Source organism: Myotis yumanensis, unplaced genomic scaffold (assembly GCF_028538775.1).
Source record: "Myotis yumanensis isolate MYYU_CA2020_CCGP unplaced genomic scaffold, mMyoYum1.0.hap1 SCAF_2, whole genome shotgun sequence".
Classification (NCBI taxonomy): Eukaryota; Metazoa; Chordata; class Mammalia; order Chiroptera; family Vespertilionidae; genus Myotis; species Myotis yumanensis.
Window position 1 is genome coordinate 12,366,422 of NW_027223753.1, and position 21,830 is coordinate 12,388,251.

The window sequence follows — 21,830 nt, forward strand, 5'->3', positions numbered from 1 at the left end:
AAAAGGAAACCTGGCCGGTATGGCTCAGTTGGTTGGGCATCATTCAGGCACCAAAAGGTTGCTGGTTCTATTCCTAGTCAGGGCACATGCCTGGGTTGTGGGCTTGATTCCCTGTAGGGGATGTGCAGGAGGCAGCCAATAGATGTTTCACTCTCACATCAATGTTTCTCCCCCCCCCACCCCCCTCAAAAAAAAAAAAAAGAAAAGAAAAAGAAAAAGGAAATCGATGGCGGCTATTACAAAGAGTAGAAAAGATTCAAAGTAAGGATAATACTTAGCTATTTCTGAGATTATACTAGGAACCTTTAAATATAAGCTACAATTCAGCAGCTTTTAAAATTTCATGTTTATTCATATTTTTCAAAATATATGTACATTAAAAAAGGAAGATTTACAACAGGAAAGATTGCCTTACATGCAACACAAATTCCAATGAACTCATGATGGGATCACACATAATTATGAATCTAATTCAAGCCAACCTTCTCAAGTCCATTTCCCAGCCACACTTCAGGCTGCAGAAGGGATCCCAGGAGACAATGCCAGTGGAATGGATAAAACAAACATCTTTGCTTCTGGCAGCACTCAGGGGCCAGAAGATGTACACAGAAAAGTTTAAGACAATAAAATGTCAAGTGCCACAGGGAAGATAAATGATAACCGAATCAATGTTTTTCAAGTAGAAAGCCAATACTATTTAACACAACTTCACAATACTAAAACAAATACAAATAAGAGGTTAGGTAGTTTGGCTTCATTTAATTTCTTTAAAAAAAACAAACAAAACACAACATCTCAAAAAGGAAGCCACTTCCTTGATATCGAAAGTGCTGTGGAAAAAAGGGGAAAAGAACCCATACATGAATCTGGAATCTAGTTTATTTTCGCAAATTGTGTTTTTCCACTTAGCATTTCTACATTAGCAACAATGTAACTCTCCAACATTTCCTTATAAAAAAGGCAAATAAGAAGTGAGAATTCATGCTCCAAATATTAAAAAATATATTTAAACATCTGATTTTGTTTTGATTTTTTTTTAACACAGGTGACACCAAAAATCACAAATTAAATATATTCTTATATTCCCCTTCAATCCAAAACCAAGTGGTGGAGAGAACTTGTGCCTGCTGTTAAGGGAATGCAATACCCTGGGCCAGTGAAAGATACCTGGAAATCATCAAAGTGAAAAGTGGCCCAGAGGAGTCCTGCATCTTCAGAATCTATGAGATCATGTTTTTGGCTTATTCCCAAAGCTAAGACATCTCTGTGTTTATAGTTAGAGAGAAAGGGCTAGTGGAGTGGTTGTATAAATAAGATTAACTATTATAGCTGTAACTGGAGTCTCCAGGCAGGGCTTTACAGTTCAGTCAGTGCTGTTCTGCCTCCCTCTACTTCCAGGACCTGACCAGCATTCTCTTCTCGATGCCTTCTACAAATACAAAAATCACTGCAACTGTTTAGATAGAATTAGGAGGGGTAAGAAAAGCCAAGACTGACCATTAAAAAAAAGGTTGGGTGTAGGGGGAAAAAAGAACAAGTATAGATTATACAGTTCAGGAAAGTCCAGAATTATCGCAGAAATTAAAAGGACTAAAGGAAGGGGCAGGCACCCAGGACAGCGCCTAAAGCGAACAAATACTTAAACCGGTTTATTTATATTCCCTCCTCACAAGTTCAGAGTGGAGGGATCAAATGTAATTTTAAAAGCATCAAAACTAAAATAAATGCACACTGACCTTAGAAAATAAGATTTTAAATTTCATCACAATACCCTTTTTTCCTATAAAATTTACTTTTTTGCTTTGAAAGATTTCTTCATGGTGGATTTGCCCTTGCCAGGCAATTTCACTTCCTTCCGCACACTGGCCGCAGGCTTCTTTGTAGAGCCACCACTGGGTTTCTTGATGACTGAGGGTGAGGGTCTGGCTTTCTTGGCAGGAGTTTTGGCCTTAGGAGAGGCTTTCTTGGGCAGGGGCCTGGCTTTCCCTCGCTGGGCAGCAGGGACTTTAGGCACAGGCTTAGACCCTCTCTGCTTCATGGGTGCAGCCTTTCTTGATGACTTGGCTGGGGTTTTCTTATGCAACCTGTGAAACAAAGAGCAAAGGCAGTCACTTAGCACCTGAGAGATCCACTTTGCCAGGATGACCAGATACTTTACGAAAAAAGAAATGACTACGTAGAAGTCACTTATGCTACAAATAGAAATGTAGCCCGGGCCAGGTGACTCTATTGGTTGGAGTGTCCTCCAGTACACCAAAAGGTGGCAGGTTCGATTTACAGTCAGGACACATACGCAGGTTGGCAGTTCAATCCCATCAGGGCTCATAAGGGAGGCAAACTGTCGATGTTTCTCTCTCACATTGATGTTTCTTTCTCTCACTCGTCCTCTCTCTCTAAAATCAATAAATGTATCTTCAAGTGAGGACTTAAAACAAAAAAAGAATAGAAATATAATTTATTATGTTTTCATAACTAAAGGCCTTATCCAAATTGTATAAAATTCAACCAATTCATGGAAGTCTACACATAATTTCATCATGTTTTTCCTAAGAAATTTGTTTTCTTTGAATAACCAGACAAACTATGGATATATTTACAAGCTTGACCAAAGAGTAAATTACACATTCACAGGTTTGATTTCTTAAGTTCAGAGCCCCTGAATTTTCAAGAATACAAGTTCAAATGTTACACAGAGAATGTGAGAAGGCTTCTGAGTTAGAGGGTTTTCACATATCCATACCTCTTAGGTGGAGGAGGTTCTTCATCCTCAGATTCTTCTTCTGATGAGTCATCTTCATCTTCATCCTCATCCTCATCCTCATCTTGAGACTCATCTGACTCTTTCTTTGGAAATAGAACTCCTGGGCTATGGGGAAAAAAAAAAGAACGTGAAACTAGATGCATATTCTCTGAATACTTCTGATATTCCCCCATTTCCTCCAAGCTTCCCCAAAGATATGAAGTTAGGTTACAAGTATCAGGTTACAATTGAACCTATTTTGAACACACAAAGTTATGACAAATCTATTAAAGTCCCAGACCATACCTCATGCCCTTCCTCCTTACACTTAATAAAATTGATCCTTTAAGAAAAACACACAAACAAAAAAGAAAACTACATTTTTATTGATTTGAGAGAGGAAGCGGGGAGAGAAACAATGATGTAAAAGAGAAACATTGATCACTGCCTCCAGTATGTATCCCGACTGGGCCTTGAACTCACAATCGGGGTATGTGCCCTGACTGGGAATCCAACCACTGACCTTTTGTTGCACAGGCCAATGCTCAACCAACTGTGCCACGATGGCCAGGGCAATAAATTGATTCATCACATTTTATGTGTATGACTTTAATATGCATTCACCCAGTAACACTTATGCTTGCACACAAAGAATAAGAAAGCTACACTTTATATTCCTGCTAAAATAAGGCTTTTGTGGTACATGTCATGAAATCTTACTAGAAATGTAAGTCTAAGAAGGCTATATAGCATGGCGTCATAGAACAATGCTTGGCCCAATGGTGTTCAATACATTTTTTTGGCTCAATGAAGAGATAACACAGGTTTCCAAGTAAATGTCCCTGTCTCCACAGTATGAAGAAGGCAGATTAGGATTCTTGGAAGCAGCCAATGTTTTCCCTACTTGATTGATGCAAGACAATTAAAACATATGTATAACCCTCTAATAGTCTTCCTGTCATCAAAATTACTGCCATGGATCACGAAGAATTCAGTACTTGATTTCAGGAACATGTGGTTAACAGTAAGTTCTAGCAGGATAGCCAAAATTCCTCTGTTCTTACATGTAAAATTTTTTCTCTAAAACAATATTGCCTTAAGAAGTCTTTATTTTAAAATATATTCAGTTCAGTGTAATAGTACTAAGGGTCAAATAAGTTAAGCAAGTCTGTAAACTACAATCAGATTTTAAATTTACAATGACCAATACTTCATATTATGGGCTAGATGTTTGTTTACCTGGGATAATAGGGAAAACAGAGTTGGAAGGTGCCACTGAATCCTTTACCAGAGATCTGTTCCATCCACCCGTTCTTTTCGCATTTCTGCAGGGTTTTCTTCAGCAAATGCACTGAAAAAAATTCAAAAATGAAGAAAGTGGTTTAGTTATACCAACGTGGAAATTCTCTCTACCACAATCAGTTATACATCAATTTAATGTCCTGTCATATAAAGTAATTGACATATTTTAAGTGAATCCTTTGTGGTCAAAGGATTAACTAATTCACTGAACATTAAGGCCCATAAATGTGGCAAGACTTAAATTATAATGAAGAAGATTTTAGAGACCACCTAGTCAAAGTCCTCATTTCACAGAAAGGGAAACAGAAGTCTAGAGTAGTTAGTGACTTGCCCAAGTTCTATAAAGAGGTGTGCAAAAATAGGTTTACACCCTGGTATATGGTTAATAGCTGACATAAGACTACTAAAGGTCTGGTGCACGAAATTCATGTGTGTGTGTGTGTGTGTGGGGGGGGGTGCCCCCCCTCAGATCGGCCTGCATCCTCTTGCCATCCAGGACCCCTCAGGGGATATTGGGCCTAAACCGGTAGTCAGACATCCCTCTCGCAATCTGGGATGCTGCATGCACCAGTGACCATACTTTTCATACAGGTGAAAGGCATCTTGCTATTGTATGGGCAGCTACAATTTTTTGCCCTGATTATAAAAAGTAGTACATAACATGATCCTTCTGGGGCAATAGTACCATTTTCCCCATCTTATAGGTGGAAAAACTGAAGCAGAGAGAAGTTAAATAATTGGCTTTGTCACACAGTTATAAGTGTCAGAATCAGGGCTGACCATAAAATGTGCAAGCCAGAGTCCATGCATGTCATCAATGCATCACCCTGTTTTTTCAGTGTTAGAGTAGCCTTGCCAGGTTTTAATTTTTAAATCTAAGAGACTGTTCTCAATATATAGGGTAGGGTCCCTAGGCCTGGCCAGCGACCAGGGCCATCTGTGGGGCAACCGGTGGGTGGGGCGACTAGCCGCCCCTCCCCCTCCACCTTGTGTCACAGTGACTGGTCCTTCCACCATTCAGTCGATTTGCATATTAGGGTTTTATTATATAGGATTTCCATTCATTCAAACATTTATTGAGTACCTGTAAGAATAATCATCTAGGAGACTACCCATAAAGATATAAACAAAACCAATTTCTCCTCAATCAGCAAAGAGTACTAGCACAATACCATGGCTCCTAAAGGCCTCACTAATGCTACCTTTCATACAAAGACATAAAAAATATAGTGATTCAGTGTCTAAAAGACAGCAATATCAGTGAAACTGAAAAGGTTAATAACCAATTTCTTCTTCTACCACTGTGCCAAGAGAAAATCGTGGAATAGTCTATAAGGGTCAACTGCACAATTAAATACAGTATATATCTTAAGTAAGGAAAGTTTATTTTAAAAACCAGTTTTCAAAGTACACAAGAAAACCACCAGAAAGCATTCCTTCATAATGTTAAAATACAGATATTGCACATATGTTAAAAGCCATTAAGACTTCAAAATTACTTTTTTATTTAAAACAATATATTCTAGCACGCATTTTCTGTTACTTAACTTCCACATTCTTCACCCTATACCAGTGGCCTATTCTATTAGTTCTGAGAAAATGCACTATATCTACATGTGGTAATGCTGCTAAAGCAAGGATTCCTGTCTCAAATCACCACCTGACATATATTTGGTAAATATACTTTACCAAAAAAGTACTTTCTGCTACAGAGTTTATGTCAATAAAAAATAATCTAAGTAGCCCTGGCTGGGAGGCTCAGTTGGTTGGAGCATTGTCCCATACACCAAAAGGTTGCAGGTTTGATTCCCCGTCATAGAACACACCTAGGTTGTGGGTTCAATCTCCCGTCAGGTTGAGTACAGGAGGCAACTGATCAATGTTTCTCTCACATCAATGTTCTCTCTAAACATATCTTCAGGTGAGGATTAAAAGAAATAACGTATTTTAAAATACTGGTTTGGTTTCAAGGTAAAATTAGATGTTTTGGTAAACATTCAAAAATAAGCAAGATGACAGTACACTTGAGAGATGTTTTGATCCTAGAGATTTATCTAAATTACAATAAAAATATCAGAAAAAGCCCTAACTGGTTTGACTCAGGGGCTAGAGCATTGGCCTGCGGACTAAAGGGTCATGGGTTCAATTCCGGTCAAGGGCACATGCCTGGGTGGCAGCTGGATCCCCAGTAGGGGATATGCAGGAGGCAACCAACCAGTGATTCTCTCTCGTCATTGATGTTTCTCTCTCTCTTTCCTCTCTGAGATCAATAAATATATATATTTTTAAAATCTTTATAGCAAAGCACAATCAAATTCTGATCTTTAACGGACATTGTAAATTAAGGATATGCCTTGATTATGTCTGTTTTTCTTTTGGTCAATAAATTAAATTTGTAAAGTTGTTGTTCCCTCTTGTTTTCAGTTGGCAGTTAATGTTTTGTCATTAGTGGCATGATCTCTAGGGATTTTTCATAAATGCCCCAATCCTGGTAAAATGCGTACAATTCTGAGTCTTACTTTGGTAGTTAGAATTGGTCCCTGGGTGGTTCTCTAGGACATACTTCTTCAGAGCAGTGGTGGAGCAGGTCTTCGGCTCATTCATGGCAGCAATGGCAGACAAGATTGCATATTCCATCAGGCTTCCACCAAGCAGGGGTTTCTCCCCTGATTTCTTCAGCTGTTTTCCAAGGAGGAAGAGAAAAGCATCAAGACAACACTCTCCCAAAGCAGGTCAAGACAAGACTCCTCTGCACCAGGTGGGTCGGAGTTCCTGCATTAGCACAGATATGTTTTACAATAAATTGTCAGGTTAGGGACTTTTCTCTTCCCACTTATCAGGTATTCTATCTAACCGAGGAGTCCCAACCCTCCTATGAATATTTTCACTTTCCATCTACCCCTCCATCCAACCTAAAATAGCAATGGCTACTCTAACCCAAAGAGAGGGACAGCTCTAGCCCAATAAGCAGGTTAACTTGGTAGGCTCCCAATAACTTAGGATGATTTTGAGAAGACTTCCTTTTTCTAAATCTGAAAAATGGAGTAGTTATAAAAATAATAGCCTTTTTAACCCTATAGGAAAATAGCAAAACAAAAGCTTAATCATACAATAGAAAATTACATAGGATAATTCAAGGACAAAAAGTGGGGGAACAAAAGAGAGTTACTGCCCTAACGGGTTTGGTTCAGTGGATAGAATGTTGGCCTGTGGACTGCAGGGTCCTGGGTTCGATTCCAGTCAAGGGCATGTTACCTAGGTTTGGGCACATCCCCAGTAGGGGGTGTGCAGGAGGCAGCTAATCGATGTTTCTCTCTCATCGATGTTTCTAACTCTCTATCCCTCTCCCTTCCTGTCTGTAAAAAATCAATAAAATATATATTTTTAAAAAAAGTGAGTTACCAATAAGCAAAAATTTAGCATAAAAGGACAAACTTGGGCATGGTACACAATAGTGATTCCCAAAGACTGGTCCATATACCCCATGGGGTTCCTGGGACCCTTTAAAGGGATATGCAAGGTCAAAACTATTTTCATAATAATACTAAGATGTGATCTGCCTTTTTCACTGTGGTGATATTTGCCGGTGCTTAAAAAAATTGATGGATAAAACTGTTGCTACCTTACCACAAATCAAGGCAGAGGCACACAAATTACAAAGTAGTTATTCTTTTTATTGATTTTGAGAGAGAAACATCCATGTGAGAGCGTAACATCTGTCGGCTGCCTCCTGCATGCCCCCTACTGGGGATCAAGCCCACAATTCCAGCAATCCTTCCATGCAAGGGACAACGCCCAACCAACCGAGCCACACCAGCCAGGGCAATTATTTTATTCTTTAGGGCTACACAGTTGTGGTTTTAAAAAAAAAAGCCAGTTTCACTTAGGAATATCCTTGATGAAGTAGTACAATTTTTTTGATTAAATCTCAATCCCAATGCATGTCTTTGATATTTTATTGGATGAAATGGGGAAGAATGCATGTCAGCAATGTATATATGATGGTGGTCTCAAGGAAAAACACCAGTGATTATTTGAGATCTGAGCTGAACTAGCTACAATTTTCATGGAATAACTTTTTTACTATAAGAAACAGATAAACTATGGTTATTTATTTATTTTTAAAAAATATATTTTATTGATTTTTTTTTTTTTTTTTTGCAGAGAGGAAGGGAGAGGGATAGAGACCTAGAAACATCGATGAGAGAGAAACATCAATCAGCTGCTTCCTGCACACCCCCTATTGGGGATGTGCCCGCAACCGAGGTACATGCCTTTGACCGGAATTGAGCCTGGGACCCTTCAGTCCACAGGCCGACACTATCCACTGAGCCAAACCAGTCAGGGCAAACTATGGTTATTTAGACTCAGGTACCTGGGTAGACATTTTCTTAAAAATAAACTAAGGGGAGTTGTCAATGATAAAATTAAACTTTTTAAAAGAATATTTAAATTGAGAAACCTTGTATCTACCACTTTGAGCTTGGTAACTTCCTAGTACTTAATACTGTTCTGATGAGATCAGTGGGTAATATTAATGAATAGGATTTTTGTTATAGATGAAATGAGTCAGCATTTTAAAAATCTGCATAATTCAATCAACCACTATTTTCCAAATAACCATGTTATAAAATTATGCATGTTTAAAAGATCCAAAGTTCAAGACAGACCAAAAGATTTTAAGGTAACAAAGTACAAGAAGTTGACTGATATGGTTTCAGATTCCACATAACAACTAACCTTTAAGGAATGACCACAAAATCAATTCATGTAGTAAGAATTACATATTAACAGAATAAGAACAAAAACCACATGATCATCTCAAGAAACATAGTAAAAGTATTTGACAAATGCAATTAACCACTCATAATAAAAATTCCAATAAACTAGTACCAGAAGGGAACTTTCTCAACCTGATAATAGGCATATATGAAAAACCTGTAGCTAACTTAATGGCAAGACTGAATACATGAGGATGTCTGCTCTCATCACCGTACTAGAGTTTCTATCCAGTGTAATCAGGAAAGAAAGATAGTAACAATTCAGATTGAAAAGGAAGAACTAAAATGGTCTTTATTTGCAGATGACAAAATCCTGCATATGTAGGAAAATCCTAGGGAAACCACAAAGAGTCCTAAAGAATCTATAGAAAAACTACTAGAACTAGTAAATGAGGATTTCAGCAAGGTTGCAAGATACAAGATCACTAGATAAATCAACTGTATTTCTACAGGCTACCAATGAATAATTTGAAAATGAAGTGAAGAAAATTCCATTCACAACAGTATGAAAATATTTAGGAAAAAACTTTACAGAAGAAATATAAGACATATGAAAACTACAACATATTGCTGAGAGAAGTTAAAAATCTAAATAAACGAAGAGACAGTATTGTGGATTGGAAAACAACGTTGTAAAGATAGTGATTCTCCCCAAATTGATCTATAGGTTCACTGCAACCTCTACCAAAATCCCAACTGGCTTTTTGTAAAAATTGAGAAGTGGATCCTAAAATTTGTAAGGCAATGCACAGGACACAGATTACTCAAAATATTTTTGAAAAAGAGAAAGGGAATTTACATTTTCTAACTTCACATTAACTACAAAACTGTAGTCACCACCAAGACAATGTAATTCTGGCATAAGGACTCAAATATAGAATAATGGAACAGAAGTGAGCATTCAGAAATAAACCCTTACAACTGGTTTAAAAAAATATTTTTTATTGATTTCAGAAAGGAAGGGAGAGGGAGAGAGAGATAGAAACATCAATAAGAGAGAATCACTGATCCACTGCCTCCTGCATAACTCCTTCTGGGGGATCGAGCCCTCAACTTGGGCATGTGCCCTGACTAGGAATTGAACCCTGACCTCCTGGTTCATGGGTTGACACTCAATTACTGAGCAGTATCAGCAGGGTGTCAACTGATTTTTGGTAAAGGTGCTGAAGCAATTCAATGAGGAAAGGACAGTTTTTCAATAAATGGCACTGGGACATTTGGATATCCACATGCAAAAAAAAACATGATTTATAGCCTTACCTCACACCATTAACAAAACTTAATTTAATTGATCACAGACCTAAATGTAAGCACTAAAACTATGAAACTCTTAATAAAAAACATAGGAGGATATTTTTGTGACCTTAAGCTAGGCAATGATTTATTAGATACAATAGCACAAGCATCCTAAAAAAATGATAAAATTAACTTTATCAAAATTCAACACTTTTACCCTTCAAAAGACATATTAAGTAAAGTGACAGCAGAGGCCGCAGACTAGGAGAAAATATTTGCAAATCAGGTATCTGTTGAGGAACTTGTATCTAGTTATATAACTCTCCTAATTCAATAAGACAAATAACCCAATTTTAAAAACAGGCATAGGATCTGAATAGACATTTTACCAAAGAAGATAAACAAAAGTCCATTAAGCACATGAAAAGATGGTCAACATTAGTACTTATCAGGAAAATGCCAGCCCAAACCACAATGAGATGCCCCGTGGCAACCACTAGTATGGCTATAATAAATGAGACAAAGATAGGGACAACCCTTATACAGTGTAAAATGATGCAACCATTCTGGCAGTTTCTTAAAACATAAATTTACTATATAGTTCACCAAGTCCACACTCTTAGTTATATACCCAAGTGAAATAAAAACACACCCACAAAAAGATTTGAACATGCCCTACCCGGTTTGGCTCAGTGGATAGTGTGTGGGCCTGCGGATCAAAGGGTCCTGGGTTCGATTCTGGTCAAGGGCACATGCCTGGATGGCGGGCTCGATCCCCAGTGTGGGACGTGCAGGAGGCAGCTGACCAATGATTCTCTCTCATCATTGATGTTTCTATTTCTCTCTCCCTCTCTGAAATCAATAAAAAATATATTAAAAGAAAAAGGAATATAAGTACTTCTTCATGCTGCAACATGAACTAAAAAAAGTGTATATTAAATAAAAGAAGCCAGTCACAAAAGACCACATATTGTGTCATCCTACCTATATGAAACTTGCAGAAAGGCAAATCTATACGAGAGAGAATGGATTAGGTTGGCTGGAGATGGGAATGGGAGTGACTGCAAATGGTTACAAGGGGTCTTTTTAGGGTGATGCAAATGCTAAAACTGGGTTGTAGTAATGGTTGTACAACTCTATAAATTTACTAAACATGATTGAATTATAACATTTAAGTTAAAATAAGCATATCTTGCCGAAACCGGTTTGGCTCAGTGGATAGAGCGTCGGCTTGCGGACTGAAAGGTCCCAGGTTCGATTCCGGTCAAGGGCATGTACCTGGGTTGCGGGCACATCCCCAGTGGGAGATGTGCAGGAGGCAGCTGATCGATGTTTCTCTCTCATCGATGTTTCTAGCTCTCTATCTCTCTCCCTTCCTCCCTGTAAAAAATCAATAAAATATATTAAAAAAAAAAAAAAAATAAATAAAATAAAATAAGCATATCTTATAGTTTGTACATCATACCTCAAAAAAACTATTAAAAAAACCAACCACTATCATTTGTTGAGTTTGGGTATAGTACCAAAGAATAATATCCACAACTATTTGAAAATTATCTTAAAATCCTTCCTCCTTCCAAAACTATTTGTTAGATTTTCTTCATAGACCTAATCCAAAATATACTGAAAATAAGTATTAGTTGTCTTCTATTTAGTTAGATATTAAAGACTTTGCAAAAATCTATTAAACAGAGCTTCTTCTTTTCATATGTTTTTTCAAATACACACACACACTGATTTTAAAGAAAGGAAAGGAGAGGAAGAAAGAGAAACAATGATGTGAGAGAACAAGGATCCACTGGGACCAAAACTGCAACCTGGGTATGTACCCTGATCAAGAACTGAACTGGACACCTTTTAATGCATAGGTCTATGCTTAACCAACCGAGCCACACCATATCGGTTAAGGCTCATTAATTTTAAAAAAGCCTATCTAATAAAGAGATAATATGCAAATTGACCATCACTCCAACACACAAGATGGCCGCCCCCATGTGGTCAAAGATGGCCACCACAAGATGGCTGGCAGGGGAGGGCAGTTGAGAGGAACCAGGCCTGCAAGGGAGGGCAGTTAGGGGCGATAAGGCCAGCAGGAGAGGAGAGCTAGGGGTGACAAGGCCAGTAGGGAAGGCAGTTAGGGGCAATTGGGCAGGCAGGAGAGGGCAGTTAGGGGTGACCAGATTGGCAGGCGAGGACAGTTAGGGGCAATCAGGTTGGTAGGGGAGCAGTTAGGCATCGATCAGGCTGGCAGGCAGAAGCGGTTAGGGGAAAGCAGGCAGGCAGGTGAGAGGTTGGGAGCCAGCAGTACTGGATTGTGAGAGGGATGTCTGACTGCCTGTTTAGGTGGGATCAGGTCTATACGAGCAGTTGGACATCCCCAGAGGGGTCTCAGATTGGAGAGGGTGCAGGCTGGGCTGAGGAACACCACGCCCGCCTCCTCCGTGAATGAATTTTGTGTACTGGGCCTCTAGTATATATATATATAAAATCATTTTTCTTTTTCTTTTTTTTTTTTTAAATATATTTTATTGATTTCCCACAGAGAGGAAGGGAGAGAGATAGAGAGTCAGAAACATCGATGAGAGAGAAACATCCATCAGCCGCCTTCTGCACACCTCCCACTGGGGACGTGCCCACAACCCAGGTACATGCCCTTGACCGGAATCGAACCCGGGACCCCTCAGTCCGCAGGCCGACACTCTATCCACTGAGCCAAACCGGTTTCAGCTATAAAATCATTTTTCATGAAAATGTTATGTTAACTTGTAGTGGGTTTATTTTTTTATGAATTAAACGTTTAAAATTTTCTTTTTGAAAAAGTCATTTTTAATTAACAGAGTTTTTTATTTATTTTCTATTTTAAAAATTGGTTTTTAGAGAGAAAGAGAAGGGGGAAGAGAGAAACATCAATGATGAGAGAATCGTTGATCAGCTACCTCCTGCACATCCCCAAATGAGGATCAAGCCTGAAACCTGGGCATGTGCCCTGACCAGGAAATTGAACCAGCAACCTCTTAGTACCTGGGAAGACACTCAACCAAGCCACACTGGCCAGGGCTGAAACCAAAACTTTCAAGAACCACTTTGTTATAACCAAATGTTTTTGGCCTCTAACCTGGAATGTTCCAGAAGCACCTTTACCAGTTATTTGTTCTAACTGTCCTCTTTCTACTGCTCTCTGCAGAGCATTCTTCAACAGCTGAGGCCTGCAGAGAAAACAAAAAATAATGATAAATATATAGATGAAGGAAAGATTTGAAGAAATAGATCCAGGGTTATTCCTTGAACTAAAGTTCTGATTTCTATTACATGTAGTACTTTGTTAAAATGGACAATAAAGTAATAAATTACTTTAACAAGTGACACCCTTAGCAAGTGGCATTCTTTTTCTTCAAGCAAGGATGCTAAATCATTACCTGTATATACAGACCAGTTTCCAAATGTCAGGGCATTCCAAAAACCTATCATAACCTATTATCCAATCATAACAGCAATCACATTGTGTAATCAAGCAAAGAACGGGTATCTTTAAAGTTCTATCCAACTCTAGAATTCTCTGGGGAAAATTCCTAACTGGTTTTAAAAATGTATATATATATACATTAACAAAAAACAACTGAGTCACTTTTTACAAACTAGTATCTAAACATCAGCTTAATAAAATACAAGTCCCTGAGAAACAAAATAGGTTGTTTTTAACATAGTGTATCTCTGTCCTAAGAGACTTGTCATTAAAAAACAAACAAACAAACAAACAAACGTTGTCAAAACCAAATGGCAGGCAAGAAGAAATTGAGTGTCATTAAAAATATCAGAAAAATAGCCGAAACCGGTTTGGCTCAGTGGATAGAGCGTCGGCCTGCGGACTGAAAGGTCCCAGGTCGATTCCGGTCCAGGGCATGTACCTGGGTTGCGGGCACATCCCCAGTAGATGTGCAGTAGGCAGCTGATCGATGTTTCTCTCTCATCGAGGTTTCTGACTCTCTATCTCTCTCCCTTCCTCTCTGTAAAAAATCAATAAAATATATTAAACAAAAACAAAAAACATAAGAAAAATAACAGAAGAACAAAGTGTTGAAGCAAGAGCTGTTCTGTCAAGGGGCAGAAGCCTGAATGGCAGCTAGGGAACCTCAGGTCCAGGGAGAAAACAAGTTGACTTAGGACCTAAAGGGTATGTGGTATGGAACAAGATAGAGTCAAATGGAAAACTTTACATCTGGGCCAACAACAGGAAGAAAGGCTTAATCACAATCCAAAGGTTTGGTGACATGTTTTGCCACACCTCTCAAGAATTACTAGAACAGCCCCCAAATGAACAGAGTATCAAGCAACTTATTTGAAACTGGTTAGCTGCTCGTTAGACAGAAAAGATCAGTGGTGCAGAATAATGAGGGCCCCACTATTATCATTTGAGGTGCATCACTGAGCTTTGATCTTTTTCTTTGGAGAAGAAACTGAATCTTTTTAAAATTTTTATTTTATTTTTGTTTTTTGTTAATCCTCACCCAAGGACACTTTTCCATTGATTCTTAGAGAGTGGGAGGAAGGGGAAGAGACAAAGAGAGAAACGAAGTGAGAGAGAAACATTGATTTGATTGCCTCCCCTATGCGGCCGCTGGGGATCAGCCTGCAACTGAGGTACGTGCCCTTGACTGGATTCGAACCTGGGACCTTTCAGTCCACAGGCTGAAGCTCTATCCACTGAGCCAAACTGGCTAAGGCTGAATCTTTTGTTAAAAAGTGTTTTTATTGATTTTTAGAGAGGGAAAGTGAGAGATAGAAATAGCAATGAGAGAGAAACATCAACATCAATTGGCCACCTCTTGCATGCCCCCTAGGGATCGAGCCTAAAACCCCGGCATGTGCCCTGAAAGGGAATTGACCTGGTGACCTCTTGGTGCATGGGTTGACGCTCAACCACTGAGCAACACTGGCTGGGCAATTTTGAATTTTTTATAATCACTAAGTATTACAAGCTGAGTTGCAATAGAGTCATTAATGGCATCATCCATATGCTTGGGGAAGAAGAGTAGAAGGGATCCCCCATGTTCTAACAGGATGCTATAGAGTAGGAACTATACCATCAAATCTTATACACCCCCTGACACTTCAAATGAAAAAACTCCCAATAAAAACAACTCCCAATGAAAAAATTTCTAAGCCAGTGTGGTTCCATTCAGGAGAAATATGATTTATGCTAAGACCCAAAACATACGCACTCTCTTAAGTCGTTCATTCCACAAACATTTACTAGGTACTTAGTATGGTTATGCAAGAATGAACACATAGATCTGGTCATTAAACTCAAGGAAGTTAGAAGATAATGAATACATAATTATGGTAGAGAATGATAAAAGTTAGAGTTAAAGTATGGGCAAAGAGCTTTGGGAACATAACTGAGGGAATAATTTAACTGTGAAAATTTTTCTCTTAGTTGCTTTATAAGTTAGATTGCTTAAAGGCTGTTTTCTAATGGGGGCAATCACAGCTTAAGTAAAACACTGAAACCCTGACTCTTTTATTAAATTAAATAACTGGTCTGAAAAGAATCTTCCTAACCTGGGTTCAAATGCTCCAGGAATGAGTATCAGTTACATTAGTTCCCTTCAGCACTAATTATGTTAGCATATACCTTGTCCTAGGCAAGAATCCCATCATTTACTCAAAGTTCTATCATTCCTATCTTCAGATAAAACTTATTTACCAACTGCTTTAATGATTCTCAGATTGGCTCTCCCTCTAATCACGGCCATAACCTTAATACAAGCCACCATGCCCTCCTTTCTGGGCACTGTGCTGCTGTTTTCACACTGCACTCCACTCTAAGGTCAATATGCCTACGAAGATGTTTGTTACTTCTCACCCGAGAATATTTTTTTCATAGATTTTTATTTTATTATTTATTTAAAAAAATCGTTACCTGAGGATATTTTTCCATTGATTTTTAGAGAGAGTAGAAGAGGGAAAGACAGAGAAATAGCAATGTGAGAGAAACACATCCATTGGTTGCCTCCTGCATGAGCCCTGGAAGGGGAGAAGCCTGCAACCGAGGTACATGCCCTTGACCGGAATGGAACCCAGGACCCTGCAGTCCGATGCTCTAACCACTGAATAACTGGCTAGGGCAAGATATATCTTTATTACTGTTACTCAACAAAACAGGTGTCAGGTGTAAATGCCTCAATCCACCTCCAAAGCCTTTGGTGATATGGTCCCACCCCTTGTTAAGCTAAATCCAATCAGACTCAGGCTTCTTTCAGTTCCCCAAAAAGAATGCCAACCCCTGCCTCTGACATTTCTAATGAAGCTCCTTTCCATCCTTTTCTCCACTGTCATCCCACTTAATTCTACACATTCGTCTAGACCAGTGGTTCTCAACCTTCCTAATGCCATGATCCTTTAATACAGTTCCTCATGTTGTGGTGACCCCCAACCATAAAATTATTTTCGTTGCTACTTCATAACTGTAATTTTGCTACTGTTATGAATCGTCATGTAAATATCTGATATGCAGGATGTATTTTCATTGTTACATATTGAACATAATTAAAGCATAGTGATTAATCACAAAAACAATATGTAATTATATGTGTTTTCCGATGGTCTTACGCGACCCCTGTCAAAGGGTCATTCTACCCCCAAAGGGGTCACGACCCACAGGTTGAGAACCATTGGTCTAGACGTAATCAATGCCCATGTTTTTAACTTACTACTAACTCCTAGGCACAGCTATTTTCTGAAAAATTCTCTAATCTATAACACACCATTTTGCATGTACTATGGTGCCTAATGCTGTTCTAAATAAATAAGATAACTCAACAACCCCAAGAAACAGGTACTATTATTTCCCATACTTTACTGAAGGGGAAATTAAGTGACATAGAAAACTCAAGTCATTTCTCCAAGGTCACATAACAAGGCAGTGGAAGAACCAGGTTACAAAATCAGAGACGGAAGGTAGAATGGTGGTACCAGGGTCTGGAGGAAAAGAAAATGAGCAGTTCTTGCTTAATAGGAACCAAGCTGCAATTTTACAAGATAAAAAGAATTCTACAGATGGATGATGCTGTTGGTAGCACATTATGAATACATTAGAGGCCCAGTGCACAAATTCGTGCACCAGTGGGGTCCCTTGGCCTGGCCTGTGGGATGGGGCTGAAACCGGCTCTCCAACATATCTGAAGGGGTCCCAGATTGCAAGAGGGCGCAGGCCAGGCTGACGGACCCCACCGGTGCATGATCGGGGGAGGAACACGGGTGGTTGGTCAGCTGGGAGCGCTCCAGGGCATGTCCAGCCCAGTCACCATCATCTCACTCAGTCACAATATCACTCAGTCACGATTGGCCGGACTCCACAAGCAAACTAGCCTACCAGTCAACTATCTACCCCCTTGTGATCAGTGCATGTCATAGCAAGCAGTTGAACGGCCTTTGCATATCATTAGCATATTACGCTTTGATTGGTTGAACGACAATCAGACACTTAGCATATTAGGCTTCTATTACATCGGATTTAATACCATTAAAAACTGTACATTTAAAAACGGTTAAGATGGCCTGGCCGGCATGGCTCGGTGGTTGAGATTGGACCTATGAACTAGGTCACCCTTGGATGCCCAGTCAGGGCACATGCACGGGTTTCAGGCTAGATCCCCAAGCAGGAGGCAGCTTATCAATGATTCTTGCTCATCACTGATGTTTCTCTCTCTCTCCCTTCCTCTCTGAAATCAATAAAAAAAAATACTTTACAATGGTTAAGTGGTAAATTTTATATTTGTGTATTTTACCACAATAAAAAAAAAATTAGAAAAAATAATTTAAAAATGAGTAGATGAGAGGACATTAAGAGTTTAATGCTGCCCTAGCCAGTATGGCTCAGTGGATAGAGCTTCAGCCTGGGACTGAAGGGTCCTGGTTTTGATTCCGATCAAGGGCACATGCCCGGGTTTCAGGTTCAGTCCTCAGTGTGCAGCATGCAGGAGGCAGCTGATCAATCATTCTCGCTCATCACTGATGTTTCTCTCTCTCCCTTCCTCTCTGAAATCAATTTTAAAAAAAAGTTACTCTATGAGCGCCTTATAAAAGTTAACATGCAGTTTGGGTTTCCAAAAAAACAAACAAACTACATATGGAGATATGAAAAAGAACACATAATGAGACAAAAAATTAAATCCACAAAAAAAGTTTTATTCCTCGCTCAGCTAACAATAATCCTTTGAATATTTAATCTTTCTCCTTTCTCATGAAAAGGGGCTAAGGAAATAACAAATATCTATGCTTTAAAATCCAGGCCAACAGGTCATACCTGATATCCACTCTAAGTTTAGGGTAATACTGAGACACATATTTTCTGATGAGACTGTAGGAAGCTTCTTTAGGTTCACAAAGGCGAGTAAAGGCCAGTGGGAGGATATCCTCCAATTTTACTTGTGGTTCTGGATCCACTGCAGAGCTCCTGTTCTGAAATATAATATCAAAAATTATCATTACAGAATGTAGAGCTTTTGATACAAATGCTTCTATATTCAACTCAAAGGCTTTTTCTAAGTTGGCTGCCAAATCAACCAACCAATTCAAAATTATCATTCTTTTCACATTCAAAGAAATCATATCACAGTGCAGTAATTTTACTTGTGTGGCAATGTAAGATTCAAATTTCAAATTGAGTGAGTTAAAAATACATATAAAAATAAAAACCGGGCCTGGCCTGTGTTGCTCAGTGGTTGAGGGTTGGCCTATGAACCAGGTGGTCATGGTTTGATTGCTTGGTTTGACTCCCTGTCGGGGCACAGCCTGGGTTGTGGGCTTGATCCCCAGTAGGGGGTCTGCAGGAGGCAGACGATCAATGATTCTCTCTCAACATTAACGTTTCTCTCTCTCCCCCTTCCTCTCTGAAATCAATAAAAATATATTAAAAATAAATTTAAAAAAAAGAATTCCAGACTTTATTGAAAGGCCTTAATTCATTACCAAACAATGAAAAAGTATCATAGAGCACCAAAAAGCACTGCACAGTTCATTTTGAAAGTGCTTGCCAGTTTTATGAAAAAAGTACAAAAATTTTCAGAGTTGTGAAAATAAAGATGTAGAGGAATATTCATTATTTCAACTAACATAGAGGAAATACTGGATAGTTACCCCCCTCCCCCCAGAACTCAGTTATGAATTTTTTAAATATATTTTATTGATTTTTTACAGACAGGAAGGGAGAGGAATATAGAGTTAGAAACATCGATGAGAAACATCGATCAGCTGCCTCCTGCACACCCCCTACTGGGGATGTGCCTGCAACCAAGGTACATGCCCTTGACTGGAATAGAACCCGGGACCCTTCAGTCCACAGGCCGATGCTCCATCCACTGAGCCAAACCAGCCAGGGCATGGATAGTTATTTCACTTTATTACTGAATACTTTCCATAAATGAAATTATGTATCTTGGAGAGGAGGAAAGAGAAGAAAAACTGGCTCTGAGAATAGTTTTGGGATATAATAATGAGTAGAAATATGCTTGTTTGCCTCTTGTAGTTTATTTATTTTTTAGGGTGTGTTTTAATTGGGGGGGTGTTTTTTTGTGTGCCTCTTGTATGGTATAGACTTCTTACCTTTCTGTTTCTGGATTTTTGAGGGGTTTTTCTTGATTTCTGGACCACAACAAAACTCCCAGAAGCACCCTTCCCTTTTACCTAAAGTAAATTAAATTTAATTGTAATAACCAACATTTTTATTTTAAATTATTCTAGTATTCACATTTATAACTTTATATCAGATTAATAAGCAAATTACAGGGAATAGTAATACAAGAACTAATGTAAAATGCTGTTCAACTTGTCAGAGAGAAGCAAACAAATAATGGATTAGTCAAAAGACGGGACTGAATTCTATTTATGGTACTATCTAGCTATCCAATATTGAACAACCCTGTAAACCCTCAGCTTTTGTTTTCTCATCTACAAATTTGGGGAAGAATGCTATTGTGATACCAGATTGTCTATTATAAAATCCCCCGGTCCAAAAAAAAAAAAAGTCCCATGGAAAGAAGGGACAATCTGCTGGGGAAAATGAAAAATCTTCTGTCTTGAAAGGGCGATTGCTACGTGGCAAAAGTTTACAGCCTACTTCATCTCAGGCCATAATGCCTCCCAGTTTGCCCACTATAGATTTTTCCTCTACATGGGAAAGGTTACGTAAGTCATACCACATATTTCCTTTCCATAGTTTACAAAGCACTTTCATAGAACTTTAAAGTTGATTTACATTAACCTGAGTCCTCCACACTTTAGCTTTGCCCACACTGCTATGAATATAGCAATCTAGCTGCAATGTTTCCAGCTTATAAACATCAAGCAGAGGGTCAGGCTACGAGGCAAGAATAGGTCACAAACCATTATTTTCATAAAGAAAAACACAAAGCCAGCTCACAAACTGTGCTAACATACACTGTGATATAGGACAGGTCTTTGGTTCTGATTATATTGGTTAGATAATATCTTTTGATTGATGATTATTTTAAAGACCCATTTACATATCAGTTTGACATTTTGAGAAAGCTAGAATGTAAGCTCCACACAGCAGAAATGTGTTTTCCTCCCTGATGGGTCCCACAAGCACCTGGCACACAGGAGACACTTATATATTCTGGTGGAATTAAGTACTGGTTGAAAGTTCTCAAAGAGTTTAAATGCCTGAGTGGCACAGAATTCTATATTAATCAATCTAGGGGCAGAAAGATAAAAAGGCAAGAGGACTCTGGGAATGCAGTGAACTGGGTCCTTAAATAACCACCTTCACCACTCCCATGGGACCTCGGTAGTTATTTCATCCCTCTGAAGAAAGTGTAAAGTCCATTCTCGCTTTATATTTGCATGATTCTAAGCAACGTTTTGATGTACTATGCAAATTATCACAGATTTATGCTTCAAATCAATATTAGTTTAGCAAGGCTTTAAAATTAACAAATCCAAGACAAAAGCAATTATCATTTTGCTGCTGTAATAAAAGGATTCCTTAACCTTGCTTCTCATCTACAGCACAAAGCCTCCAAAGAAAATCCAATTAAATGTACAAGCAGCTAGAAAATAATTACACTATCCAATTGCTTCTGCTGTCTAGACTAGTTATAAAAGGTAACTGGCAGTGATTTGGAAACCTAGTCTCAGATAGTAAAACTAGGTTAAGCTTAAGCATTTCATCAAGTTAACTTATTTTTAACAAAAAAGTTATAAAAAGCCTAAATGTTACTAAATATGGACTTATATGTTGGAATGATCTTATTACCAACAACTGTGTAATACCTGTTTGATGACACCTCTATTTAATTCTCTTTTCAGTGCTTGTTTAAGGAGGTAGCCCCTTCTCTCCAACTCCAGAGAAGGGTACTTATGGATGATATATTTTCGAATAGCAACAACTGATGCACCACTCTTCTGGAAGCATGCCTAGAAAACAATTTACCAAACCATACACATTACTTTCAACTCACTGCTTTTCTTTAAACAGAGAAGCTTACACAGGTTTTCAAAATAAATTATTTTGGAAGTGAACTTAATAATGGCTGAAAAAAATGGCAGGACGAATGAACAGTATTTCAGGTAAGTTCAGTTCATCACGGCTGTGGAGAAATGAAGAATTAAAATATTTCTGCAACAATATTTTAAAATTAAATTGTTCAAAATACCAGAGAAGATACAACACGTGAACAATATTTTGTGTTAATGAAGAACCTCATTCCATTTTAATTCTATTTTATATTTAGAAGACAATCATTAGCATT

General features: G+C 38.5%; 1 protein-coding gene across 7 annotated transcripts in view; it reads right to left on the reverse strand.

Moving 5' to 3' along the window:
- Nucleotides 1–326: 326 nt before the first annotated feature.
- HP1BP3 (heterochromatin protein 1 binding protein 3) overlaps nucleotides 327–21,830 on the reverse strand; it is a 36,686-nt gene continuing 15,182 nt past the window's right edge. For 6 of the 7 annotated variants that reach the window (XM_070404258.1, XM_070404260.1, XM_070404256.1 and 3 more), the window contains 8 exons: nucleotides 21,352–21,495; nucleotides 19,663–19,743; nucleotides 18,365–18,519; nucleotides 13,175–13,265; nucleotides 6,562–6,721; nucleotides 3,980–4,091; nucleotides 2,741–2,866; nucleotides 327–2,084 (listed from right to left, as the gene is read on the reverse strand). In XM_070404258.1, the coding sequence (XP_070260359.1) occupies nucleotides 1,790–2,084; nucleotides 2,741–2,866; nucleotides 3,980–4,091; nucleotides 6,562–6,721; nucleotides 13,175–13,265; nucleotides 18,365–18,519; nucleotides 19,663–19,743; nucleotides 21,352–21,495 (1,164 nt within the window). In that variant the 3' untranslated portion in view covers nucleotides 327–1,789. The other variant, XM_070404262.1, reaches the window with a different exon arrangement.